General features: G+C 43.0%; 1 protein-coding gene across 3 annotated transcripts in view; it reads right to left on the bottom strand.

The window, feature by feature from the left end:
• The window catches only part of LEKR1 (leucine, glutamate and lysine rich 1), a 195,228-nt gene that overhangs the window by 40,651 nt on the left and 130,133 nt on the right, over positions 1-24,444 (bottom strand). For all 3 annotated transcript variants that reach the window (XM_073674775.1, XM_073674777.1, XM_073674776.1), the window contains exons 9-10: positions 12,370-12,447; positions 10,020-10,223 (exon numbers count right to left, since the gene is read on the bottom strand). In XM_073674775.1, coding sequence (XP_073530876.1) covers positions 10,020-10,223; positions 12,370-12,447 — 282 coding nt within the window. The remainder of the gene's footprint in view (positions 1-10,019; positions 10,224-12,369; positions 12,448-24,444) is intronic.

Genomic DNA, 24,444 nt, shown 5'->3' with positions numbered 1-24,444 from the left:
AGTTGACGCAAATTACTAGTATAAAATATAAATCAGCAAAGTTTCTTAAAACCAAAATTTGTGTCACAGTCTCAAAACTGTTAGCAACGACTGTAAATGCTAGAATTAGAGTGCATAGCTAAAATGAAATAATGGCTTTGCCTTAAAATGTAAAGTGACACTAAAACTTTAAAGGGATACTCCCACCTTAAACATTTCTGGCAAATTCACAGTATATGCTATAAATGATTGAAAAATACAGGATGCACCTCTGTGACCTACAATCATCTCTAGAAAGAGGAACATCTGACCTCTATACCGGAGGCGTATCTAGGGGGGTGGCAGCAGGGCATGTGCCCCGGGTTCAGGCAGCAGAGGGGTGGGGGAGATTTGCTATAGGGGGGCGAGATGTAGTGTAACAGGGTTGAGGATGATTTGAGGACACAAGTTTGGGGAGCAAGGAAAGGACCAGTGCAGAAACAATATGGGAAAAGGAGAAATTTGAAGAGTCAATATGAGGAATGAGGGGTGAGATGGGGGGTATGTATGGGGGGATGGGTACTGACACAGTATGGTGAGTGGGGGGGATGGGTGCGGACACAGTATAAGGAGCGAAGGAAAAATGTATGCGGACACAGTATGGTGGAGCAAGGGTGATGGGATGTGTTCGGACACAGTATGGGGAGTCGGGGGGATGTGTGAGGAGGCAGTATGGAAAGTGAGAGGGGAAACGTGTGAGGAGACTATTGAGGGGAGTAGTGTGAGGCGACAGTATGGAGGAAAAAAGTGTCAGTGGGCACAGAATAAAGACTGACTAGTCTGTGTGTGTGGGAGGGGGAGGGTAACATGTGGGAACAGTTTAAGGGCACAGCCAGGAAGGGACAGTATGCCAAGGAGGGGCATTATGATGAGGGGACATAGTATAGAGACTGGGCACTATTGGGGGACATATTGTGAGAGGACAGTGTGAAGAGGGGGCCCAATAGGGTAAGGAGAGGGCTGTGTGGAGAGAATGTACCATAAGAGGGACAGTGTGGGGGTCATATTTTGTGCAGATAATATAATGAGGGGCAAGTATTTATTCAAAGGCTCAGTGTAGGGCAGATATTTTTATTCAGGAGCATTATAATGACACTACTATATTTAAGGGCATCATGTGGGGATGTGCTGCAGAAGGCTAGAGAAGATGGAAATCTGCAGAGACGAGATGTGGATGAGAAAACTCATCATGGCATCTGGACAAGATGAAGAAAAGAAAGAGAAAGACTCCAGAGACGTCATTTATCAGGTACCTGGATGTAAATGTTTTTTTGTGATACTGACTATTTCTCATTTTTTTATTTATGTTAAGAGCATTAAAGGGGTTGTCCAAGTTTGTGATGAGCCTGCACTCATTCTATGTGACTGCAGACTTCTGAATTCTCATAGTGCACACTGCACGCTGTCAGGATTCTCTCATGCCGGTGATTTGCATACATGCGGTCACGTGCCGACTAGACATGCGTGGCCTCACTTGATAAAAATGAATTAAAAGAGGCCGAACACGTCCAGTTGGAATGTGGCCAAAAGTATACAAATCGCTTACTTGTGCAAGGAAGAATCCTAAAAGTGTGCAGCGCATGCGCTGTGAGAATTCAGAAGCCTGCAGTCACATAGATTGACTGCAGACTTTCATCTGAAACCTGGACAAGCCCTTTAATTATAAAATGAAGCCCTGTAGTATGCCAATCCTAACAGCTTGTAATATACTCACTGTCAGGATTCAGGCATCACATGGCCACTTCACTCATATGCGATTTTCAATCTTACGGTCACGTGACAACGAGCTTCTCTTCTTGCTTCTCTGTTTTTCACTGAACATTGAGATAATTAGGAAGAGCAGATCGTCGGCATGTGACTAAGTGTGCAAACAGCATATGTGCTGGGGGTGCCAAACTGAATTCTTGCCCAGGGTGCCAGAAAACCTAGATATACCTCTGCTCCATCCAACCCAATGATGTGGCCAGTGGATCTAGGTGGAAAATACATGTAGAGGTAGGAGTTGTAAAAACAGGCTGCTTGGAGGATTAAGCTGGTCTTAAACAGGATACCAATCTGCTAAACTCTGGTTTAGCAAACAGTGGTTTTTCCTTACTTTATCATAAACAAGTTTGACTGCGCATGCTTCTTTTCCTTCAGTGGGTAAAATAAGTATTTGATATACTGGCGATTTTGCAAGTTTCCCCACCTATAAAGAATGGAGAGGTCTGTAATTTGTATCATAGGTACACCTCAACTGTGAGAGACAGAATCTACAAATAAAAAAATAAATAAAATCACATTGTATAATTTTTAAATAATTAAATTGCATTTTATTGCAAGAAATAAGTATTTGATCACCTACCAACCTGCAAGAATTCTGGCTCTCACAGAACTGTTAGTTTTTCTTTAAGAAGCCCTCCTACTCTACACTCATTACCTGTATTAATTGCACCTGTTTGAACTTACCCATATAATAGACACCTGTTCACACACTCAATCACACTCCAACCTCTCCACCATCGCAAAGACGAAAGAGCTGTCTAAGGACACCAGGGAGAAATTGTAGACCTGCACAAGGCTGGGATGAGCTGCAGGACAATGGGCAAACAGCTTGGTGAGAAGGCAACAACTGTTGGCACCATTATTAGAAAATGGAAGAAACACAAGATGACTGTCAATCTTCCTCGATCAAGGGCTCCATGCAGGATCTCGCCTCATGGGGTAAGGATTATTTTGAGAAAGATCAGTGTGAAGAAACGGCACCAGGCGGGCCCCGCAGAATTCCACTGTCGCCGCTTCTTCCGGTGGACCCGCCTGACGTCACACTACGCCAGATGGAGCACGTGATACGGATCTACCTTTTGCACCAACATGACGTTCCGCACCCCCTCAAGGACGCGTAAGGTCAGATCGGCACAGTTCTACACCGTCACCTCCTGTCCACATGGGTACAGAGAGGCACCAGGGAGTGGGACAAGGTGGTCCACTCAGACGCTGACATGGCCCCACACTCTCCCACACTCCTGACAGGCTGAGAGGCTCTTTCACTACTCCAGTGAAGCAGAGACTTGTCGGCCTGGATAGAGCTGCCACCAGATTCTATTTGATATATCGGGCTAGAAACCAACATGGTAGTGTGCTCGTTGGACCGAACAACAGACGTAGGGTTCGTGGATCGAGATATAAGAACAGCCCAAGATTAAATTTTATATTTAATTGCCATAAGGGCTCACTAAACAATCTACTATATACACAAGGTTATACATATACAGTGATCAAGAAAGAAGGAATTGTGCGGTGTTAGTGAAGCGCTAGAACAACTAGACAGGGGATTAGGTTATAACACACAAACCTTTTATTGTTTAGTACGCTCTCTAATGCCACGACTCTGTCTAGTTGTTCAAGCGCTTCACTATCACCACACAATTCCTTCTTTCTTGATTGCTAATCTCCCCTGTGGAGAGCGGTGGAAGCTGCTCTGTTTACAACTAGCTTACTACAGGACCTGCCGTGATGTCATTGTGGAACGCCCACTTCGGTCACACGGTCCTGGTCATGTGACCGCTGAAGCAGACAGAAACTCCCTACAGCAGTTCCTGCTAAGCTGCGGTCATCTTACAGACTCCCACCTAGAAATGTTTTCCCTTGTTGTGCGGGGCTCCTTGGCACAACAGGACCAGGTGAGTGGTCACAACATCCTCCCCCTTCATTCCCCCCCCTCAAACCTCAGGCTCTTCACCATTGGCGCTCCAACTGCTTTTGTTTTCCATACATATACAGTGGTCAGAGTTACGAATACAAAAGCATGGTACATCAAGCATAACAGATCTTAAAGTCAGTTACCAGTAGATGGAAAGCATAGCTCGGGGGATGGGTGGCCATATGGGGAAGGTTGTGGGCCCTGCTTGGTTGCTGGACTTCTCCAACACTTTTTGATGTCACAAACTTCCTCAGGAAAAGACAATAGGCTTTTGGCTATAGAGACCTACAGAGACGTTCAAACTCTCTTAGAACTCCCACTCCCACACCCCCCCCCGGCTCAACTCCAAGTCTCCATCCTGTTCCTTCCTAGCTAAGAGACTCCAAGAACTAAAGTGGCCCATACCTAATTACTGGAAGGTCCCAGGGAACCGGTTCTGGTGTCAACGGACCCGGCCGGGCCCCTGCTACATGTGAAAACCAAACACACTGGTTTTAGGAGGTTCCAAAAGGCTGGGACGTGTATCTCCTCATCCCTACATGCTAGATTGGGCTAGGATGCAGTCTGGCATTCACTATCTCCCCCTGAGCTAGAAAATCCATTTTGTGAAGAGCTGGGACATATAGTTCTCCCACAACTCGGTATTGAAATATAGTACCTTAACAAAACAGCACATTAGTGAACAAAGGAAAGGATCATGGCAGGGAGCCTGCTTGTCAGCTCAGCTCACAGCTATAGAGGGACACTCTCACTGAAGCCCCCCTCCCTTCTCTCTTACAGCTGGGAGTCGGGATATGCTGTGCGTGGAAACCTGACAACCAGGGCACATGTGATTATTCTAGAATATTCTTCACAGTGAGGAATTAGCCCAGAACTCCACGGGAGGACCTGGTCAATGACCTGAAGAGAGCTGGGACCACAGTCTCAAACATTACTATTAGTAACACACTACGGCGTCATGGATTAAAATCCTGCAGGGTACACAAGGTGCCCCTGCTCATGCCAGCACATGTCCAGGCCCATTTGAAGTTCGCCAATGACCATTTGGATGATCCAGAGAGGCATGGGAAAAAGTCATGTGGTCAGATGAGACCAAAATAGAACTTTTGTATCAACTCCACTCGCCGTGTTTGGGGGAAGAAGAAAGAGGAGTACAACCCGAAGAACACCGTCCCAACCATGAAGCATGGTGGGGAAAACATACTTTAAGAGTGCTTTTCTGCAAAGGGGATAAGACGACTGCACTGTACTGAAGGAAGTATGGATGGGGTCATGTATGGCGAGATTTTGGCCAACAACCTCCTTTCCCCAATAAGAGCAGTGAAGATGGGTCGTGGCTGGGTCTTCCAGCATGACAATGACCTGAAACACACAGCCAGGGCAACTAATGAGTGGCTCCGTAAGAAGCATTTCAAGGTCTATTGAACCCAATAGAAAATCTTTGGAGGGAGCTGAAACTCATTGCTGCCCAGCGACAGCCCCCAAACCTGAAAGATTTGGAGAAGATCTGTATGGAAGATTTTTCCAAAATCCCTGCTGCAGTGTGTGCAAACTTGGTCAAGAACTACAGGAAACGTCTGACCTCCGTAATTGCAAACAAAGGTTTCTGTACCAAATATTAAGTTCTGTTTTTCTATTGTAGCAAATACTTATTTCATGCAATAAAATGCAAATTAATTATGTAAAAATCATACAATGTGATTTTATGGTTTTTATTTTTAGATTCTGTCTCTCACAGTTGAAGTGTACCTACGATAAAAATTACAGACCTCTCCATTCTTTGTAGGTGGGAAAACTTGCATAATCGGCAGAGTATCAAATACTTATTTTCCCCACTGTATATTTGTCAAGACTCATGAGAAGGAAAGTCTAGAGTCTGCAAAGCACATTGCTGGCCTATAGATTTGCAAGTTTGATCAACTTACTTGACTAGTTGTTGACGCTGTCCTTGGGTTCATTACAACGTTAAGGAGGAAGAATTTGTTTAATGCCACAGCTGTGGGTTGCTGCAGAGACTGGAGCAGCGTGGGAATGGGGAAAGGTAAGTAGTTTTCTTTATTTTATCAATGTATGTTTGTGTGGGTTGACATTCTGTGTGTGGTGATATTCTATGTGTGGTGATATAGCAAATTCTGTAGAAAATATATTGTGAGCAAGGAGTCTGCTGTACATCGCCTTAAGTGTATTGCTTAAGTGTAGAAATATGAATTATACCTGAATTGAACCTGAAGGGAACAGAAGGTGGTAACTGGATACTGGGACACTGTAAACAATGTTTGTGTTTGTTTTCACTCTCACCCCCTTAATCCTTCACTTTTTACAACCACCTCTAATCCCTACACCTAGTAAGGAACTAGTCATCTCTCCCTCTATCCTCCCCATTCATCTCACATCTCAGAACTATTCCTCAACATTCAATCCTTTGTCTCCAAACACGGACAGCCACCTCATGCTCTCTCCTGCTCCCACCTACTAACACTTTTTCTGCTCCTCTTCACTACTGGCAATATCTCCCCAAATCTTGGCCCTCCTCCCCACATCCCCACAGTCACCTCCACCTCCTATCCACGATCTATCACAACCTTTCTAACCTCATACACATCCCCCAGCGCCAACTTCCCCAGTGCCACTAAAAGGAGCTCTATGGAACGCTTGCTCCGTCTGCAACAAACTTTCCTACATCCATGATCTTTTCATCGCTAACAAACTTTTCTTCCTCAGCATTACCGAAATCTGGCTCACCCTCTCTGACACAGCCTCTCCAGCTGCACTTTTGTACGGTGGATTACACTTTTCCCACACTCTCTGCCCCATTGGCAAGCATGGTGGAGGAGTAGGTTTTCTCCTGTCAGATAACTGCTCGTTCACCTAAATCTTACTGCCACCCTCCATTACTGTCCCCTCTTTTGAGGTGCACTGTGTGCGCATTTACCCCGCCTCCAACCTCCAACTGGCCGTCATTTACCGCCCCCCAGGACCAGCCACCTCCTTCTTAGACCATTTCACTACCTGGCTACTTCATTTCCTTTTCGCTGACATCCCCACTATCATCATGGGTGTCTTCAACATTACCATCGACACTTCGCTCTCAGCTGCCTCTAAGCTTCTTTCCCTCACTTCCTCCTTCGGCCTTGCTCAATGGTCTTCCGCAGCCAGTCACAAAGATGGCCACACTCTGGACCTCATCTTCACTCGCCTCTGTTCCCTATCTAACCTCTCTAACTCACATTTCCCTCTTTCTGACCACAACCTAATTACATTTTCTACCCTCTCCTCTCCAGGGCTACAATCCCCAACCCACAAACTTGCACACCCTCGCAGAAATCTTAAACACCTTGACCTAGGCTCACTCTCTGAATCCCTTCTCCCTCTTACAGACATTAGTTCTTTACATGATGCAAATGCTGCTGCTGCTTTATACAACACCACAACAGCTGCAGCTCTCAATTCGGTCGTCGTCACATTCTGTTCAAGATTATTGTAATTATTTTTGTATGTATACCCCTTTCACATGTAAAACGCCATGGAATAAATGTCGCTATAATAATAAATAATAATAATATACTATGTGTGCGGAATATATCATGGGGCCATCATACTGTGTGTAGGGTGATATCGGACTATCATAAAGTGTGGGGACTGTGGGGGTGATCAAACTATGAGTAGGCTTATGGGGGTTATAATGTGAAGAGCAGTGTAGTGGTCATTATACTGTGCGGAAGACTGTGTGGAGCCATCATACTATGTAGGGGCTATCTTGGGGTCATTATACTGTGTAGAGTGCTGTGGGGGCCTCATATTATGTGGAGGGCTGTGTGGGGGCCATTATATTTTGTGGAGGTCATTATACATTATGTTGGGCTGTGTGAGGACATCATACAGTGTGGATGGCTGTGTGGGGGGACATTACACTGTGCAGAGGGCTGTATTGGAGTTGTTATACTGTGTGGAGCACTGTGGGGGCCATTATACTGTGTAACGGCCCTTATACTGTGTGGATGGCTATTTGGGGGTCATCATACTATGTTTTGGGACTGTGGGGCCATCATACTGTGTTGTGGGATTGTGGGGGCCATCATACTGTGTTGGAGGCACTGTGAGTATCATAATGTATGTGGGGGAACTGTGGGGACATAACTGTATTGGAGGGATCATACTGTCATGTGGAGGAATTCACTATGGGGGTATCCTACTGGGCTTGGAGGGCATTTTTGTAGGCATCATACTTTATGAGGGCCAAGAAAGGTGCATCGTACTAGGCTTCAATAGGGGAAAAATAAGTTTGTAAGTGCCACAATACATGTTCCTCTCTCAGTCTTTAAAAGTTGGGAGATACACCCTTCTTTACTATGCCTATGAGCTATGACCTATTCCATTGAATTTTTTTTTTGGGGGGGATGGGTTGGGGGGTTAAATTAGGACTTTTGCTATGGGGCCCAATGGTGCCTGTGTAATTAACTTGAACTGTAAACTGGTCAGACAAATCAAGTTAGACTTTTGTTGCTAGGGATACACTTCTTCAAGGGAAACGATCATTAGAAAATGAGCTATTGTTTAAATAAGGAATTTGTGTTAAATATATATTTTCTTAACATTTTCTGCAATGTTTGTTTTGAATAATTTTCACACTGGACAATTATGATTGGTGGATCCTGTGTTACCAGCTGTGTATAGAGTTGTTACCTGTTATTTAAGCTTCCTGATTGATGATAAAAAAAAACTGCTATAAACTGCTCCTGAAAAGATAGTCAACATTGTTCTAAAAAAACACAGTAGCCACTGTGACATTTGCAGGATTACTATTTATTTTAAATGACTGGGATAGAAAAGAAATCTGACAAAAATGTAAAAAAAAACAAGCAACACAATAACATGATTTAAATGATCGTTCACTTCTGATGTTAGCTTCCCTTTAACAAACACAATTTTTAAGCAGCATGTCTTTACTAACTTGTGTATTTGACATTGCACAGTTTTTTTAGCTTACATCAGAGCTGCCCCTAGAAATGGGTTAAATGGGTTGACATTTCCCTAGCTTTCCCTAGCTTCTATAGTTTCCAATTAAAAACATTGATTGGGCTCACACCCCCTTCTCCAATAACTTCATTGGGGGAGGGGTGGCTGGTCCAATTCTCCATGGAGTCACTGAGTATTCCATGAATATATTGTATTAGTTTGAGATGGTACAATACCCTTTTAACCTTATTTTGAAAAGGTAGAGGGACCATTTAAAATAATATAAAAACATTCTCTGAAAATGAATCCTTGATAAACAATTACTGTGGGGGAAATATAAAAAAAACATCTGATGTAAGACCACAGCCATCAAGATATTCTGACATAGTCAGTGCTAACAATTGAAGAGAAATCCTAATTTAAAGGGGATTTACACAAAAAATGTAACAATTGTGTATTCTTAAACTACAGCGATATTGACATATTTTTGTTTTATTGCTGCAGTCATAACTTAATAGTGACAAAACGTGCATCATATTGGTTTTCAGTTTGGAATTAGCTTTCAGTAGTTTGACAAAGTAACTGGCAAAGTACTGGAGGGAAGATGTGTAGCACTGAGATTGTTAGCTCCAGTAATACAAACATAGAAAAAATGTTGCAGCACACGAAGTACAGAGAGGGGTTAATCAGCCATCTTAGTGCTAGGGTGATTAAACACCTGTAGAAAGGGAGGAGGTCAGAGGATAAATTCCCAGCCATTTGGGGTGGGGTGAGTTTGGAGTCACAAGCTCTGGAGCTGTGATGTTCATGTTAAGGAAAGCTAAACCTTGGGTAGTTTTGTTCCTAAAGCGGGTGGTTTCCCGTAGCAACAAGGACTGTGCCATATGTTATGTTTTGTTTTCCTGTTAGGCCTGGAAGGCCATGTTTGTTGTACTAGCGTTGCGGTAGTTTATCCCGAACTCTTAATAACCACAGAAGATTTAAAGAGACAGTGTTCATGTGTCTACCTCTATGTGCAACCAAGTGAGCGGATCTACCACAGTAGCTGATAGTAAAATTGTCATCTGACACTTATTAATAAAACATGCTGACAATTATCAAACAGAAGTTTTAGTTGCTGAGAAGCCATTTTAAAGGTGACAACAAATATGTCTGCCGTTCCTGACTTCACACTAGTTCCCTGGATCAACTATGTGCAACAACACAGTAATGTTATTACATCAGATTGCAGCTTTTACCATTTGGGTGGACATTATTATTAAGGGGATGCAATGATAGAAATGTGTCTTGTGACATTTGCGGGGGTGACAGTCATCAGGGTGTAATCTTATGTCATGGGTGTGATTTTATATCATGTATGTACCTTTCATGCTTCATATGGGCGACTTCTTCTTTTGATTGCTTTAAAACTTCCTTCGTTGTTTCCAGTTCATTTTCCAAATGGTGCGTTCTCTTTCTGAAATGTTCTCCTGTCCTCCTTACTTCTGTGATCTCTTCCTGTAACTGCTTGCACTTCTGTTGAGAATCTGTCACTGCCTCATTGTTCTCCTTTAGATCCTTTTTAAGTCTAAAAGATTAAAGAATAATGGATACAAAATGAAAGGAATGGCATAAATACATGTCACCTGCAGTCGCGAGCCATCTTGTTCAGATCAAATACATTTATATGGCAGTGATGAGACTGAAAACTGTGAGATAAGAAACTAACATTCTTCACGTTTTAACTAATATTCATAAAAAAAAAAACCGGTTTCTGCTGTCACAATATTTCTGACCAGTTAAAGGGCAGTTGACACGTCCGTCATGCCGTCCTGTCTGAGGGTAGCATAAGATAGTGACAGACATACTGACAGACATACTGATTCAAGGTTGTTCTTTGTGAAGCGTTGTTTGCTTGTTAGTGCAGACTTCTTCACAGACTGCACAGCGCTCCTGTTCTCAAAATAGCTGCTGATGAAGGAGCATGTGACCAAACATGACCATCGGATCCTCCAATTGAAAGACACTGTGCAAGAGAAAGCCATTTTTAAATAGGAAGAGGCTGATGGACAGGTCTGGTCACAAGCTCGTGGAGAACCTGTAATACTTGCAGCATATAGAAGTAAGTTCCACAAAGTCAAGTCAACTTTTAAAGATGGCCCTCTGAGAGGATTTGTATGGTGGTGCTTAAAAACATGCCCCACACGCACACTAACAATTTTTTATGTCGTGCTGCTCCATGGCTCTTCTATGCCCATTGAATTGGCTTTACAATGCAGGGACGAAACAACAATGTCACACAAGAAAAATCTACCATAAGTACTGGAAGACTCTGGGAGGTTTCAGAGGTTCTTGGGTGATTTGACAACGCTTCCCCTTATTCTGAAAGTCTCCTTGACATTCTGGGAGAGTTGGCAAGAGCCATACACAAATACTCCAACAATCCTGCCATTTTAGTGGGCTTTAACAGTTGTTTCTTTACCTTATTTGAGTGGCACCCATGAGCTTAGAAATCATACATTACCTGTTTTACCACATAAGATCAGACAGGGTGAGTTTAAAATATATATATTTTTCTTTTTTTGTGGGACTTAAAAATGTTGAGTAGTGAAATTTATTTATTTATAAAGTAATTTTTACTATATATAGATACATATATACCGTACTCTTAAAGGGGTTGTTTGGTCGAAATCGATAAGTCTGCAGTCCCTCTGAGTGTCTGAAGACTTATGAATCCCCCCAGCACACACACTGTGCACTACAAGGATTCACTGGTTTCTGAGCAGGGACTGGAGGGTATGTATGCGGACTTATCAATTTGGACCGGGCAACCCCTTTAAGTACATTTACAAGGGAACATGCTATATTTATATCTAGTTGGGATTAAACAAAAGCTAAATTGTTAATTGCTAAAACAGGGTATACTTTAGTCATCACTCAGATGAGGCAGCAAAATCCTGGTGCCAGTTTCTCTTTAAAGGTGTAGTTCACTAATTGGACAACCCCTTCTGAATCCCTATGTTTCACCCCAGTAAAATAATAACACTTATACTCCCCTCTGATGACTGCGCCATTACAGCGGTGTCGGAACTGGCTCTCCCGAAGATTGCTTGACATTGTTTTGGCACTCGATCCCAGCGGCCAATCAGTGCTGGCTTCACTTTCTCCTTCTTTGGACAATCAAGACTTCCAAAGAAGGTGAGAGAATAGTGCAGCTTTCACTTCTTCTGAATGTTAATTACATCCATAGAAGAGGAGAGTGAAGCCAGCGCTGATTGGAGGCAGGGATCGCGTGACATAGCAATGTCACGCAATCCCCGGGAGAGTCGACACCAGTGGAACGGCGCAGGCATCGGACGTGAATATAAGTGTTATTATTTACTGGGAAGAATCATGTGGATTCATAAGGGGCTGTCTGAGTAGTGGACAATCCCTTTAACTTCCTTTGTACTTCATATCTAAGCATAGTGATATAGAAAGATCTCTTCACAAGAGGTTGCAAGTTAGTGCAGCACCTACCTCAACAAAGGGATTAGAAATGTATCCAACCTCGTCACATTTTAAGTAACTAAGGATGCAGGGTCATTTGTTTTAAGAAAGGGAAAAATATGGCGATATGTGTTATCATCAACTGATTACTTATGTCAATGACCTTTCACACTGAGTTGGTTTATATTCAGGCTTCAATACTCCCTTATTTCTAAGATTAAATGCACACAAAGATCTACGCTTACTTTAGTATTATTGCTTCTTTATCAAATTCCATTCCTTGAAGTTTATTATGGAAGTCATTTGCTTCTTTGGTTTTAATTCTAAATAAAAAAAAAAGATAAGTGTAATGAATATCAATACATCATATACAGTCCAACCATGGTGATCAATTAGCGGTCTAAAGAGACACATGTAAAGTACCTAATGTTCCTTAATGCACAATGGCCTTAAAGGGAACCTGTCACAGTGAAAATGTTGTTTAATAATTTGGCACCATGTTATACAGCAGAAGAATCCGAATAAATTGATACATAGTTTTGTGGTAAAAAATTCAGTATTACTTGTGATTTATTAATTGAAATCCCTGCTTATTCTTGGCTCAGTGGTCCAGTGCGCAGCCTGCGAGTAGCAGAAAGCCTTCCCTATATGAATATGTATACGTAGATGCCAGTCACTGATGAGGACTGCCCTCTGGACATACGAGCCAAGAATGAGCAGGGATTTCAGTGAATGAAATGCAAGATATACTGAATCTATTGTCACAAACCTATATACTTTCCAATGATACACTCCTGCCCAATCTGACGGCGGGTGTGGAGAGACACAACTGCACACTATGTGGCACAATTGTCGAGGCAACAAAACTATACACAGCGAGTATTGTACAAGAGTTCTAATTATTAGAATACATCAATGCACAATACCAACAGGGCATGAGATGGGATTTGGACGTCTGCGTCAGGAATATTTCTACCAAAAAATAAATCAATCCAGAATGTTGGACCTAAAAATTACAAGGTGATAAAGGGTTGAAACTGACATTAATCATCTAGACAGAAATTTGTATTCTTAGCAAAAGAAACAACTACAGAATCACAGAAGAAAAAAAGAAGTCAGTATAAAAGGAGATGGAGTTGTGGAGCTGAAACGCGTTGCATGGAGTTTATACCTCTATTTTTATGCCTGTTTGTGTTTTTTTATGCTTCCTAGTAAAAATAAAATACTCATTGAATCTACAATATGCTGGAACCACTTTGTAATCCATATGAACTCCCCCAACTGGTAGCGGCCAAGGCGCAGGAATTTTCCCAGGACTTAATGTTAATTATTTGCGTGGATGCCTAAACATCACAAAACACTTCTGAGTGGTTGTTGCAGCTTTTTCCTCATTCACTCAGACCTATACCATATGTTGACCCCCATTTATGTGCCCGCTTGCTGAATAACCAAGGTGAGCGGCTCCGTGGTGAATTGGTACAAGCATGGGGTTACAAATCCATCTTGAATTTATTGCATTAGAAGAAGCCATGTTTCTCTTTTTTTTCTCTATCCAATCTAACATAAAAGGAGACAAAGTCACTTTAAATCCTTGTGGATTTTTATAGGCAATGTTTCAGATCCAAAAGCATTTGTCAAGCAAAGGCAACTCATATCATTCTTTGTCCCCAATCGGCCAGAGAATCTCTTTTCTGTATGTCAGACACCACTGGTGTTAGACATTAATAAGGACATCCATAAGATTTCCATAAATGGTTAAACTAGCAGGTGCTAACAGCTCCCATCACAGATCACCACACTGTCATTTTTCTGTATGTTTTCAGCAATTTGTTACCATCTTTTCGGTTAGCCATTAAAAGGTATCAACCACTGAGGACTCTCAAATCTAAATATTTTGCTGGATGGTAGGCACCAGTATACAGACCTACCCCCAATGACAAAACTCTGGCTATGGGAGCAGCACCCCTCAATCACTAATTTAAGCACACTAATGTACCCATTTTTAGACATCCGTTAGATGTTGACACACCTGTCTCATCTTAAAAGAGTTTTCTCAAAAGAAACCCAGTCTTTATCCTCTTTAGTGAATATAGCCATTACAGAGGGAGTCCCCCACCTTGAGAATCCCCTGCCTCGGCCAAAAAGGAGGGCTGCTCTGTAGGTAAATTTCTGCTTGGTTGGTGCAGAAATTTAGACCCAGAGGGATCAGGTCATAACCTCAATAGACGATTTTTGTAAGGGATTGTCTCCATTTAAGGTATTTAAAACAAACACAATTTCCATCAGTAAATGTAAGATCTGTAATGATATTTATCGAACATTTACAGGGCCGTATTAAATACCTTATTAGTGTTTTAAAACCAGACTACATATTTGTAATATAAAGCATGGTAAATGACAATGTAATTGGATATCACTCTTGTATTAAAAGAAACAAATTTCTATCACTCTCACAATCAAGGTAAGTAGGACGTTTCGGAGAGCCGCGTGCAGCTGCAGAATGACCCAGATAGGCTGATGTCATCACAATGAATACCGTAATTACAAAGGAAGATTTATGAAGGCTGTTGCCTCACTGTATAATTATAGAAACATATATCGTTTTCTTTTTGGTCCAGGTGAAGAAAAGTACAAGGGGATTTACAATATTGAAGACGCTTGACATATTAGTGCTAGCTTTTTTTGACAATATTAAAGGGGTAACCCGGCTCCACGTTCTTTAACAGGTGAGCAGGGCAGAAGATGTCACAGCTACAGATCCATGATGTCTGCCGCTAACACATCGGACCTGGCAGATATCTGTAAACATGACATGGGGGGGAAATGAGCGGCCCTGTATTACCCCTTTTAAGGAAATGATGGGACAGCTGTCCTATCACTTTAAATTATAGCAAGTAGGCATCTGTACATTGAAACAATATTCATGAGCTATTGGGCAGCGTGGTGGCTCAGTGGTTAGCACTGCAGCCTTGCAGCACTGGGGACCTGGGTTCAAATCCCACCAAGGACATCTGCAAGGAGTTTGTATGCTCTCCCCGTGTTTGCGTGGGTTTCCTTTGAGTTCTCTGGTTTCCTTCCACACTCCTCCAAAGACATACTGATAGGGAATGTAGATTGTGAGCCCCAATGGGGACAGCGATGATAATGTATGTAAAGCGCTGTGAAATCAATGGCACTATATAAGTGAGTAAAATAAATAAATAAATTTAAATGTTCAGACCAGCTTAAGTTAGGGGTAAGAAAAACCTGTCCTTTAACTATTTTTACTGAAAAGCTGCCATATTAGAAACCAGTAATTTTATTGATTCACAGACACTGTGATTTCTTTCTAAGGAAGGTCCATCACATCTACAACGAAAAAATAAACAACTTTGCACTGGTTGTATTTAAAAGTCTCCTATTGTTTTGTAAATACAGCTCCTATGAAGAACTATGTATCTCCATGGTAACAGACTACAAACACTATGTAGTCAGAATCTGCAAATGTATGTTAATATTAAGATGACAGATAGAAGGCAATATGGAAGCAGGATCAGACAACACAGAGAATTGTTTTGTCATCAGTTACCATCAGAACTCACAAGTCTGCGCAGACTCCCATTGTGGCTGCTGAGATCCCCCATCAGCAGTACAGTATCAGCCATAAGTCTATGAACATCTCCTGATGTGAACATTACAGAATGAATAGAACACCTTCAGATTGTATTCTGCACTCTGAATGTGAATGTGTGACCATTGGAGGAAAAAAATTCTTCTGGTTATATCTACAGCTGTCGATAATCAGTGTTTTTCACCTCTTTCTTTCTTCCCTAGGGCGGAAAACAATTTATCTTAGCTCAGCATCACTAGGATATTAGAGAAGTGGAAGTTGAGTATAGGTATTTTAATCTATTATAATAAAGTATTGCATTTTAGTATCTTAGCCCACTTTTGAGTCAGTGATAGTGAACTGATTTGCTAGATAAAATTATCCCCCGTTTGGGTAATCTGTAGTTTCTAGGTTTGTCCACAGAACAACAAAAGGCAGGAAAAACACATGTAAAAATATAAAAAGAAAATGATCAAATAAGCCATGACACGAATTTCAAACCTAAGCTTTTACTTACTCTTATAGGGAATCGGTCACCAAATTTTTGTCACCTAATGTGAGAACAGCATGATGTAAGGCCAGAGACCCTGATTCCAGTGGTCACTTATTGAGCTGCTTGCTGTAGTTTTATTAAAATTATTATTTTATCAGTAGGAGATTATCACTAGAGAACTAGTAAACCTATTGACATGTAGTTCTCCATATTCATGAGCTCTGTATAGCCCCACCTGCACCACTGATTGGCAGCTTTCTGCCTATGCACAGTGTAATAATAATAATAATAATAATCTTTATTTATATAGCGCCAACATATTCCCCAGCGCTTAACAATTCAGAGGTTCATATACAAGAATCATAAGTAACATAGCTAAAGATAATACAATAATTACAGCAAAAATAATGACGACCCTGCTCGTAAGAGCTTACAATCTACAATGAGGTGGGGGTGACACAAAGTACAGGGGCTTATTTACAATGATGTTCCAGCCATCTTGAGGGGATGAGGGATAGATAAAGGCTGCGTGAGCTCATCACCAGCCAGTATCTGTAGTGCTTTTTGGTTCGGTGGAGAGTTGTGTTTGGAGAAGTAAGGGATGGGCTATATAAGAGGACTTCGATTAGGGAATGTGATAGGCTGCCCTAAACAGGTGTGTTTTTAGGGAGCGCATAAAACTGTGTAAGTTGTGGTTCATCCTAATTTCTTGGGGTAGAGCATTCCAGAGAATAGGTGCAGCTCGGGAGAAGTCTTGAAGCCGGGAGTGGGAGGTACGGATTAGTGTGGATGTTAGTCGAAAGTCGCTTGCGGAGTGTAGAGAACGAGTAGGCTGATAAACAGAAATGAGGGAAGAGATGTAGGGGGGTACCACACTATGGAGAGCTTTGTGGGTGACAACAAGCAATTTAAATTGTATTCTATAATTCATGGGCAGCCAGTGAAATGACTGGCACTGGAGGAGTCTGAGTAACAGTTAGCCAAATAGATGACCCTGTCTGCAGCATTAAGGATGGACTGGAGAGGGGAAAGTCGAGTGAGGGGGAGGCCAATTAATAGAGAGTTACAGTAGTCAAGGCGGGAGTGGATCAGGGCAACAGTGAGGGTTTTTGTTGTTTCCAAGGTGAGAAAGGGGCGGATTCTAGAGATGTTCTTCAGGTGCAAGCGACAAGAGCGGGCAAGAGATTGTATAATGAAGGTGAAGGAGAGATTGGTGTCAAACACAACGCCCAGACAACGCGCCTGCTGGCTCGGCATTATTGTGGTGCCACACACGGAGAGAGAGATGTTAGATTTAGGGAGGTGAGTAGACGGCGGGAGCAGAAGAAGTTCAGTTTTGGAAAGGTTGAGTTTCAGGTAGAGAGCGGACATTATGTTAGAAACTGTGGCCAGACAGTCACTGGTGTTCTGTAGTACAGCGGGGGTAAGGTCGGGGGATGAGGTGTATAGTTGTGTGTCATCAGCATAAAGATGGTACTGAAAACCAAATTCACTGATGGTCTGTCCAATTGGGGCTGTGTTGAGAGAGAAGAGAAGAGGGCCAAGGACTGAACCCTGAGGAACCCCAATAGTGAGAGGAAGGGGGGAAGAAGTGGAGCCAGCGAACGATACACTGAAAGAGCGGTCAGATAGGTAGGAGGAGAACCAGGAGAGGGCAGTGTCCTTTATGCCGATTGAGTGGAGCATAGAGAGTAGGAGGTGATGGTCAATGGTGTCAAAGGCTGCAGAGAGGTCAAAAAGAATGAGCAGAGAGTGGTCACCATTACATTTTGCTGTCAGAAGGTCATTGGTTACTTTGATGAGTGCAGTTTCTGTAGAATGTAGGGGGCGGAAGCCGGACTGTGATGGGTCTAGAAGAGAGTGAGTGGAGAGGTAACTGGTAAGGCGGGAGTAGACCAGGAGCTCCAAGAGTTTAGAGATGAAGGGAAGATTGGAGACTGGTCTGTAGTTGTTTGTGCAGGAAGGGTCAAGGAAGGTTTTTTTTAATAATGGAGTAATGATGGAGTGTTTGAAGGAGGAGGGGAAGATACCAGAAGAGAGGGAGAGGTTGAAGATTTTAGTTAGGTGAGTAGTGACGACTGAAGAAAGAGATGTAAGGGGATGGGGTCAGTGGTGCATGTAGTGGGATGAGAAGAAGAGAGGAGCCTGGAGACTTCGTCTTCTGTCTTCTATGACTGGGTCAAATGTAGAGAGTGATCCAGAGGTGCTGTAGGGAGGGATGGGAGTCATGGCACTTGGTGGCTGGGAGCTGATTTCCTGACGGATGGTGTCTATTTTCTGTGAAGTAGGACGCCAAGTCCTCGGCACAAATGTCCATGATGGGGGCCTGCGCTTTAGGAGTGAGTGAAAGGTATCGAAGAGTTTTTTGGGGTTGTTGGATAGTGAGGACATCAGGGTGGTGAAGTAGGTCTGTTTGTCGAGGTGAAGGGCAGAGTTATATGTTGTTAACATAAATTTATAGTGAATAAAGTTTTCTAGTGCGCGAGTTTTCCTCCATAGGTGCTCGGCACTTCTAGCGCAACGCTGGAGAAATCGGGTTTGCGGTGTGAGCCAGGGCTGTTTTACTCTGTGTTTAGAGGTTCTGAGGGTGAGGGGCACTACTTGGTCCAGCGTGCTTCTGAGAGTGTTATTGTAGTGGTTTACACAGGAAACTGTCAATCAGTGGTGTAGGTTATACAGAACTCAGCATTCAGGAAACTGATATAGATGCAGCAAAGAAAACAATTTTTAATCAAAACTTCAGCACCCAGTAAGTGACACATCGATGGAATAAGGGTCCCTACATTACGCTGCTCTCAGATGAGATAGTAAAAACCTGGAGACAGATTCCCTTTAATTGTCACTGTAGCAAATGTACATTATAGTCACATTATAATCATACAATAATGTTAAAACCTCTAGTTATCTTGCAAGGTACATTATCATAAATTATACAATCAGTGATGCCACTGGTGGGTTTTATATGGGTAGTTACTGGAAAGAAAATCACTCAAATAGATGGCTCTTATGAGAATGCTAGGACTAGAATATTGTATTACCGAACTAGTCATTACTGACAAAAGATGTGACTCAGAACAACGTATGCTATGACTGATGGGAGCATCATCACACTTCACAAGGGCCAATTATAGCATGCACTTATTCCTCACATGCAACAATCATTCTAAGCTAAAGCCCACGTACATACAGCAGACATACACACTGGTAATCATTCACAAAGATGTTGCTCCAGAATGATTGTACTTGTCCCAGGCATTTATCCCCCCTATAAGCCGCAGTCACTATTGGCATCTAAGCAGTTAGAGGCCTCACTGTATCTAACTTCTTAGATGCCTCTGTCATCTCATTCCTCACCCCGTAAACAATCCACGTTATTGGGGTATTATAACCCAATAGGACACCTGTCAGCATTACATCAACAGTCACAATATACTGCAATACAGGATTGTTCAAGTGTATTATATGAGTTAAACCAAAACAAGTGTTGTTTAAGTGTTTTTATTGAGCAAAAATCATAAAATATATAAAAAATATCACTGTAATCAAACTGCCCAATAAAATAAAGTTGGCATGTCAAACTGCACGATAAGCAACGCAAGAATAAAACCAACATTGCTGATATTTTCATTATTTTCCTCCAAAAAAAAGAATAACAGATTTTGAATACATCAGATGTACTGATGTACTCAAGTGCTTCCTCTGTTCAAAGAAATCAGTTTCCTCTATTCAAAGGATTTGTCTCAAACGCTATGGAGCCAGTGGTCAGTGATGAATATTGAGGTTTGCAGCGATTCAATATTTATGGGAGATATATTTTCAGTGTTGTAGGGATGGGACGAACATAACGCATTTACTCACAACCCTGTAAGGCCAGCCAAAAACCTCCTACTTAGCATTGGGTCAAATGGATGATGCTATTCATGCCATGTTTCATCTCTATAGAAAGGTAAAATTGTGCTAGGAAACATGACAAAGTTATCTCCCACCTGGGACCTCCAGGGGAAAAGACATCCTGAAAGTTGGGGGATCTCATAAAATTCTAAAAGACCTAGCACACTGCACAACCAGCCCCCAAATGAGCTCAACAATGGGAGGTCTGTGGGCGTAACCTTAGTCTAATAGAAATCCAAGTTTGGGTTTTGGTCATTTGTCAGTCCTGGAAGGTACAACTTGCTGTAGTTATGTCCATTTCCCTAAGGAGTTCCTCCCTCCGCTAAGATCAGAGCCATTTCTGTGACACAAGTTTAGTACTTTTCTTTTATTATGCCTTTTATTTTATTTCATTGTATTTACTGTATGGTTTTGTTCCCATTTTCTAATATCTTTGTATCTTTTTTTGTAAACATGGCCTACCTTTCTGGATTAAATGGATAAAATTTAATAGCTTTGTTTCTCTCGCTCTGTAATCACACCCCTGAAGCCATAACCCACCTGTAAAGGTGTCCAATTGGCCTGTCTAAACGATTAGTGGTGGCAGCTAGTGTGATTGTGGAGTTGGCAGTGACCGTATCGGGGTATACATGTATATTCCATGCGTTGGAATTGGAGGTGTACAGGATATGTAGTTGCGTCCTTTGACAAACTGGCTGCAGCGGTGGGATCTGCGCAATTCCCCAGCTTTTATCCATGACAAAGGGTGCTAAAATTTAGCATTTTGCAAAATTGTAGTTGATTTTTTTTATATATTAAAGGGAACCAATCACATGCTATTAACCGGCAGATCCTGCCCAGCACTGGCACGTAGAGCCCCGCTGCCTTGAGGAAATTAACTTTATGCCTCCCGGCAGAATTCAGCTTCCAGTCAAGGAGGGAGGCTGAGCGAGCTGATAGTGCCGGGGGCGTGGTTTCAGCTGCCGCTCTCTATATACAAAGCAATGATTGAACTTGTGCCGGCACCGCCCCCGTGAAGCTGAACGCTGATGGGAGGAATAAAGTTAATTTCCATTCAGCACCATGGCTTCAAGTGTGGGCGCCGGCCGGGCAGGTTCTCAACGTGATTAACCTGCAGATTAACCCCATATCTGCAGGTTAGTAGTGTTTTTTCACGAAACAGGTTCCCTTTAATTAAACTGTATCTCAATCCCTTTTTCTTTTATGAGCCAAGATTGTTGTAAAAATTATAAAAAAGACATACTCACCTACTGATACCTGCTGCTCCTCTTTACTGACACACGACTACTGTAGCAAATCAAGGGCCACAGACGTGACCGACGCATCACTGGAGAGGTGGGAGTACAGTATATTGGTGTAAAAACCAGCAGAAAAAATGTAGTGGAGAAAAAACGTTTTTGCATATGGAAATGGGGCCTTAGAAAGCTAGGTTAATTTGTCCCATTATGATAAATTCATCTAATAATTAGCAATCGTGGCCTTCGGAAGTTCAGTATTGGGGTGTATTTACATGTCATACATGTTACCAGTGCCACAGTGCTCTATTGCGCAGGCACCAGGGAGTCACTGTGGACTCCCTGGCTCCTGCGCAATAGAGCACTGTGGCACTGTGCTCAGCCAAACGGGCCCGGGAGGAAACAAAGCGCGCTCCCTGTGAGCCGCGCTTTGCGCATGCGCCGGGAGGTGAGGGGAAAAATCGCACGTCACAGGGCCCTGTGATGATCGGGGAGGGGGGGAAATATGGTAAACGTGGACATAGGTGGGGAATTGGTGGAATAATAAGCAGACGGGCGGGGATAGCTTGGCGTCCAGGGGACACCAATCCTGTGAAAAACCAAGGAGATAAAATTATATTTCTCTGCATTCAGACCTCTACTATGGGCCATACAGGTGAGTATAGATTTACTTTTCTATACCCTGTATGCCCATAGTAGAGGTCTGATAACTCCAAAGTGGTGACGGATTCCCTTTAACTCTTTGAAGCAACAGGCTTCACCACAGTACAGTCTATTAAAGCAGGCACATTAATGTCAGTCTCTTCAGTAGCATAATTCAGCATAGAATAGATCTCTTAGCAGCACACTTCTATGCATACACAACCACAGGCTTTTACTTCACATGGACACAATAGTGCACAGCATTATTTATCCTGCATGGAGATGGAGGGGAGGGGGTTTGATGAAGGAGATGATCAGGGCCGGCGTCAGCACCCTGCGCACCCGGGCAAGTGTCGGGGCACTGAGCAGGCGGGGGGCCCACCGTCGGGTCGGGCACCCCGGCGCGCTATGGGACCCATGAGCGGTGCGGGGCCGGTGCCAGCGTCCGGTCCCCCCCCGCTTGCTCAGGACCCTGGCACAATACTTACCTCTCCCCATGCCTCCGCAGCAGCTCCAGTCCCTTCCATGGCTGCTGCACTGTGACGTCTCAGGTCAGAGGGCACGGTGACGTCTTTACACCACGCTTTCTCCTGAGCCGTCACAGGCAGCGCAGAGCAGGAAAACGCCGGCGCAGGTGATGGGTCCGGAGCAGCGGCAGCAGATGAAAAGTGAGGTGAGTATTAAATTTTTTTTTTATGTGTATGGAGGCATGGGACTTTATATGGTGGGGGAGGGACAAGTGACATCCTGCTTGGGGCATTATATGGGGGGGGGGACAAGTGACATCCTGCATGGGGCATTATGTGGGGGGGAAAGTTGACATCCTGCATGGGTCATTACATGGGGGGGGGAGGTGACATCCTGCATGGGGCATTATATGGGGGGGGGAGGTGACATCCTGCATGGGGCATTATATGGGGTGGGGAGGTGACATCCTGCATGGGGCATTATATGGAGGGGAGAGGTGACATCCTGCATGGGGCATTATATGGGGGGGGTGACATCCTGCATGGGGCATTATAAGGGGGGTGACATCCTGCATGGGGCATTATGTGGGGGCCAGTATTCTGTATGGAGAATTATTAGGGGGCCAGTATCCTCTATGGAACGTTATATGGGGACCAGTATCATGTATGGAGTGTTATATGGGGACCAGTATCCTGTATGGAGCGTTATATGGGGACCAGTATCCTGTATGGAGCGTTATATGGGGACGAGTATCCTATATGGAGCGTTATATGGGGACCAGTATTCTTAATGGAGCAATATATGGGGCCCATAATACTGTATGGAGGACTCTACTGTCCAGTCTGCTCTGTGCGTTGAGAGAATTCACCGGTTTCTGAGCTATTGTAGAATTTACAATAGATATCGCTCATGTAATGTAAGAAGTGAAATCTTCGGCATTGTACTATATATATATTTCTCTGCGGTATCTGTGCATCATGAATCGTGGTATGTGTTAAAGGGGCCCACTGAGACTCTTTTGCCCAAGGCCCACAAAAACCTGGAGCCGGCCCTGGAGATGATCCCTGTGACACGATTCCTTTCAGTTCTTATCATTCTGATAATACTCTGCATTGTTAGCTCAGGGAGTCTATCTGACCTTTGTTTAGCTTCATTCCTGACCTGAATTCTGTTCACTTGCCTTCTGTGAGATACAGATCATAAGCCGCCTTTCTCTTAGGCTCCAGCCAGACTAATAAAAAAGTTCCCCACAATCCCCCTGGGGCTCTGCTAAACACTCCCTGTCTCCTGTGACTGTGTTAACCCCTCTGGTTGCTGGATGCTTCTGAAGCACAACACTTCCTGTCTCTTGTGCCTGTGTTAACTCTTATAGTTGCTGGATGCTTTTGAAGCAACAGCACTACTTCTGCATGTCACACTTGGCATATTTTAAAGTTTGAACATGAGAATAGCAAGTTGTTTTTCCAAAGAAACAAATAGGAAGATTCTTTTAAATGTTTTGTGAGTGATATTACTGCCATTTTTAGGAGAAAAAAAGCGTAGTGTGAACATAATAACCACAGGGTCTAGGAAAATACAATGCTCAACCTGTGGAATATTTTCAGGCTTTTCCATTTTTGATGTGTGAAAATAAAAAAAACTGCTTCTTTAAAGAAAAAAAAAAGATCATTGGGAGGCAATATATACTGTAACTTCTACAGCACGGTGGTTAGTACTGTAACCTTATAGTGCTGGGGTCCTGGGTTTAAATCCCACCACAGACAACATCTGCAAGGAGTTTGTATGCTCTCCCCATGTTTGCGTGGGTTTCCTCCGGGTTCTCCAGTTTCCTCCCACACTCCAAGGACATACTGATAGGGAATATAAATTGTGAGCCTCAATGGGGACAGAGATGATAATGTCTGAGGAATATGATGATTTCACACACACATATTTATTTTTTAAACAGCTCAGATTTTGTGGCAGTTTTTCGAGGCAAAGCTAATTCAAAATTATTGGAAAA

This window comes from Phyllobates terribilis, unplaced genomic scaffold (assembly GCF_046119375.1).
Source record: "Phyllobates terribilis strain yellow unplaced genomic scaffold, ASM4611937v1 Scaffold_3__8_contigs__length_932513732, whole genome shotgun sequence".
Lineage (NCBI taxonomy): Eukaryota > Metazoa > Chordata > Amphibia > Anura > Dendrobatidae > Phyllobates > Phyllobates terribilis.
The sequence above is the reverse complement of the archived record's forward strand: the minus strand, read 5'-3'. Positions and strand labels throughout refer to the sequence as shown.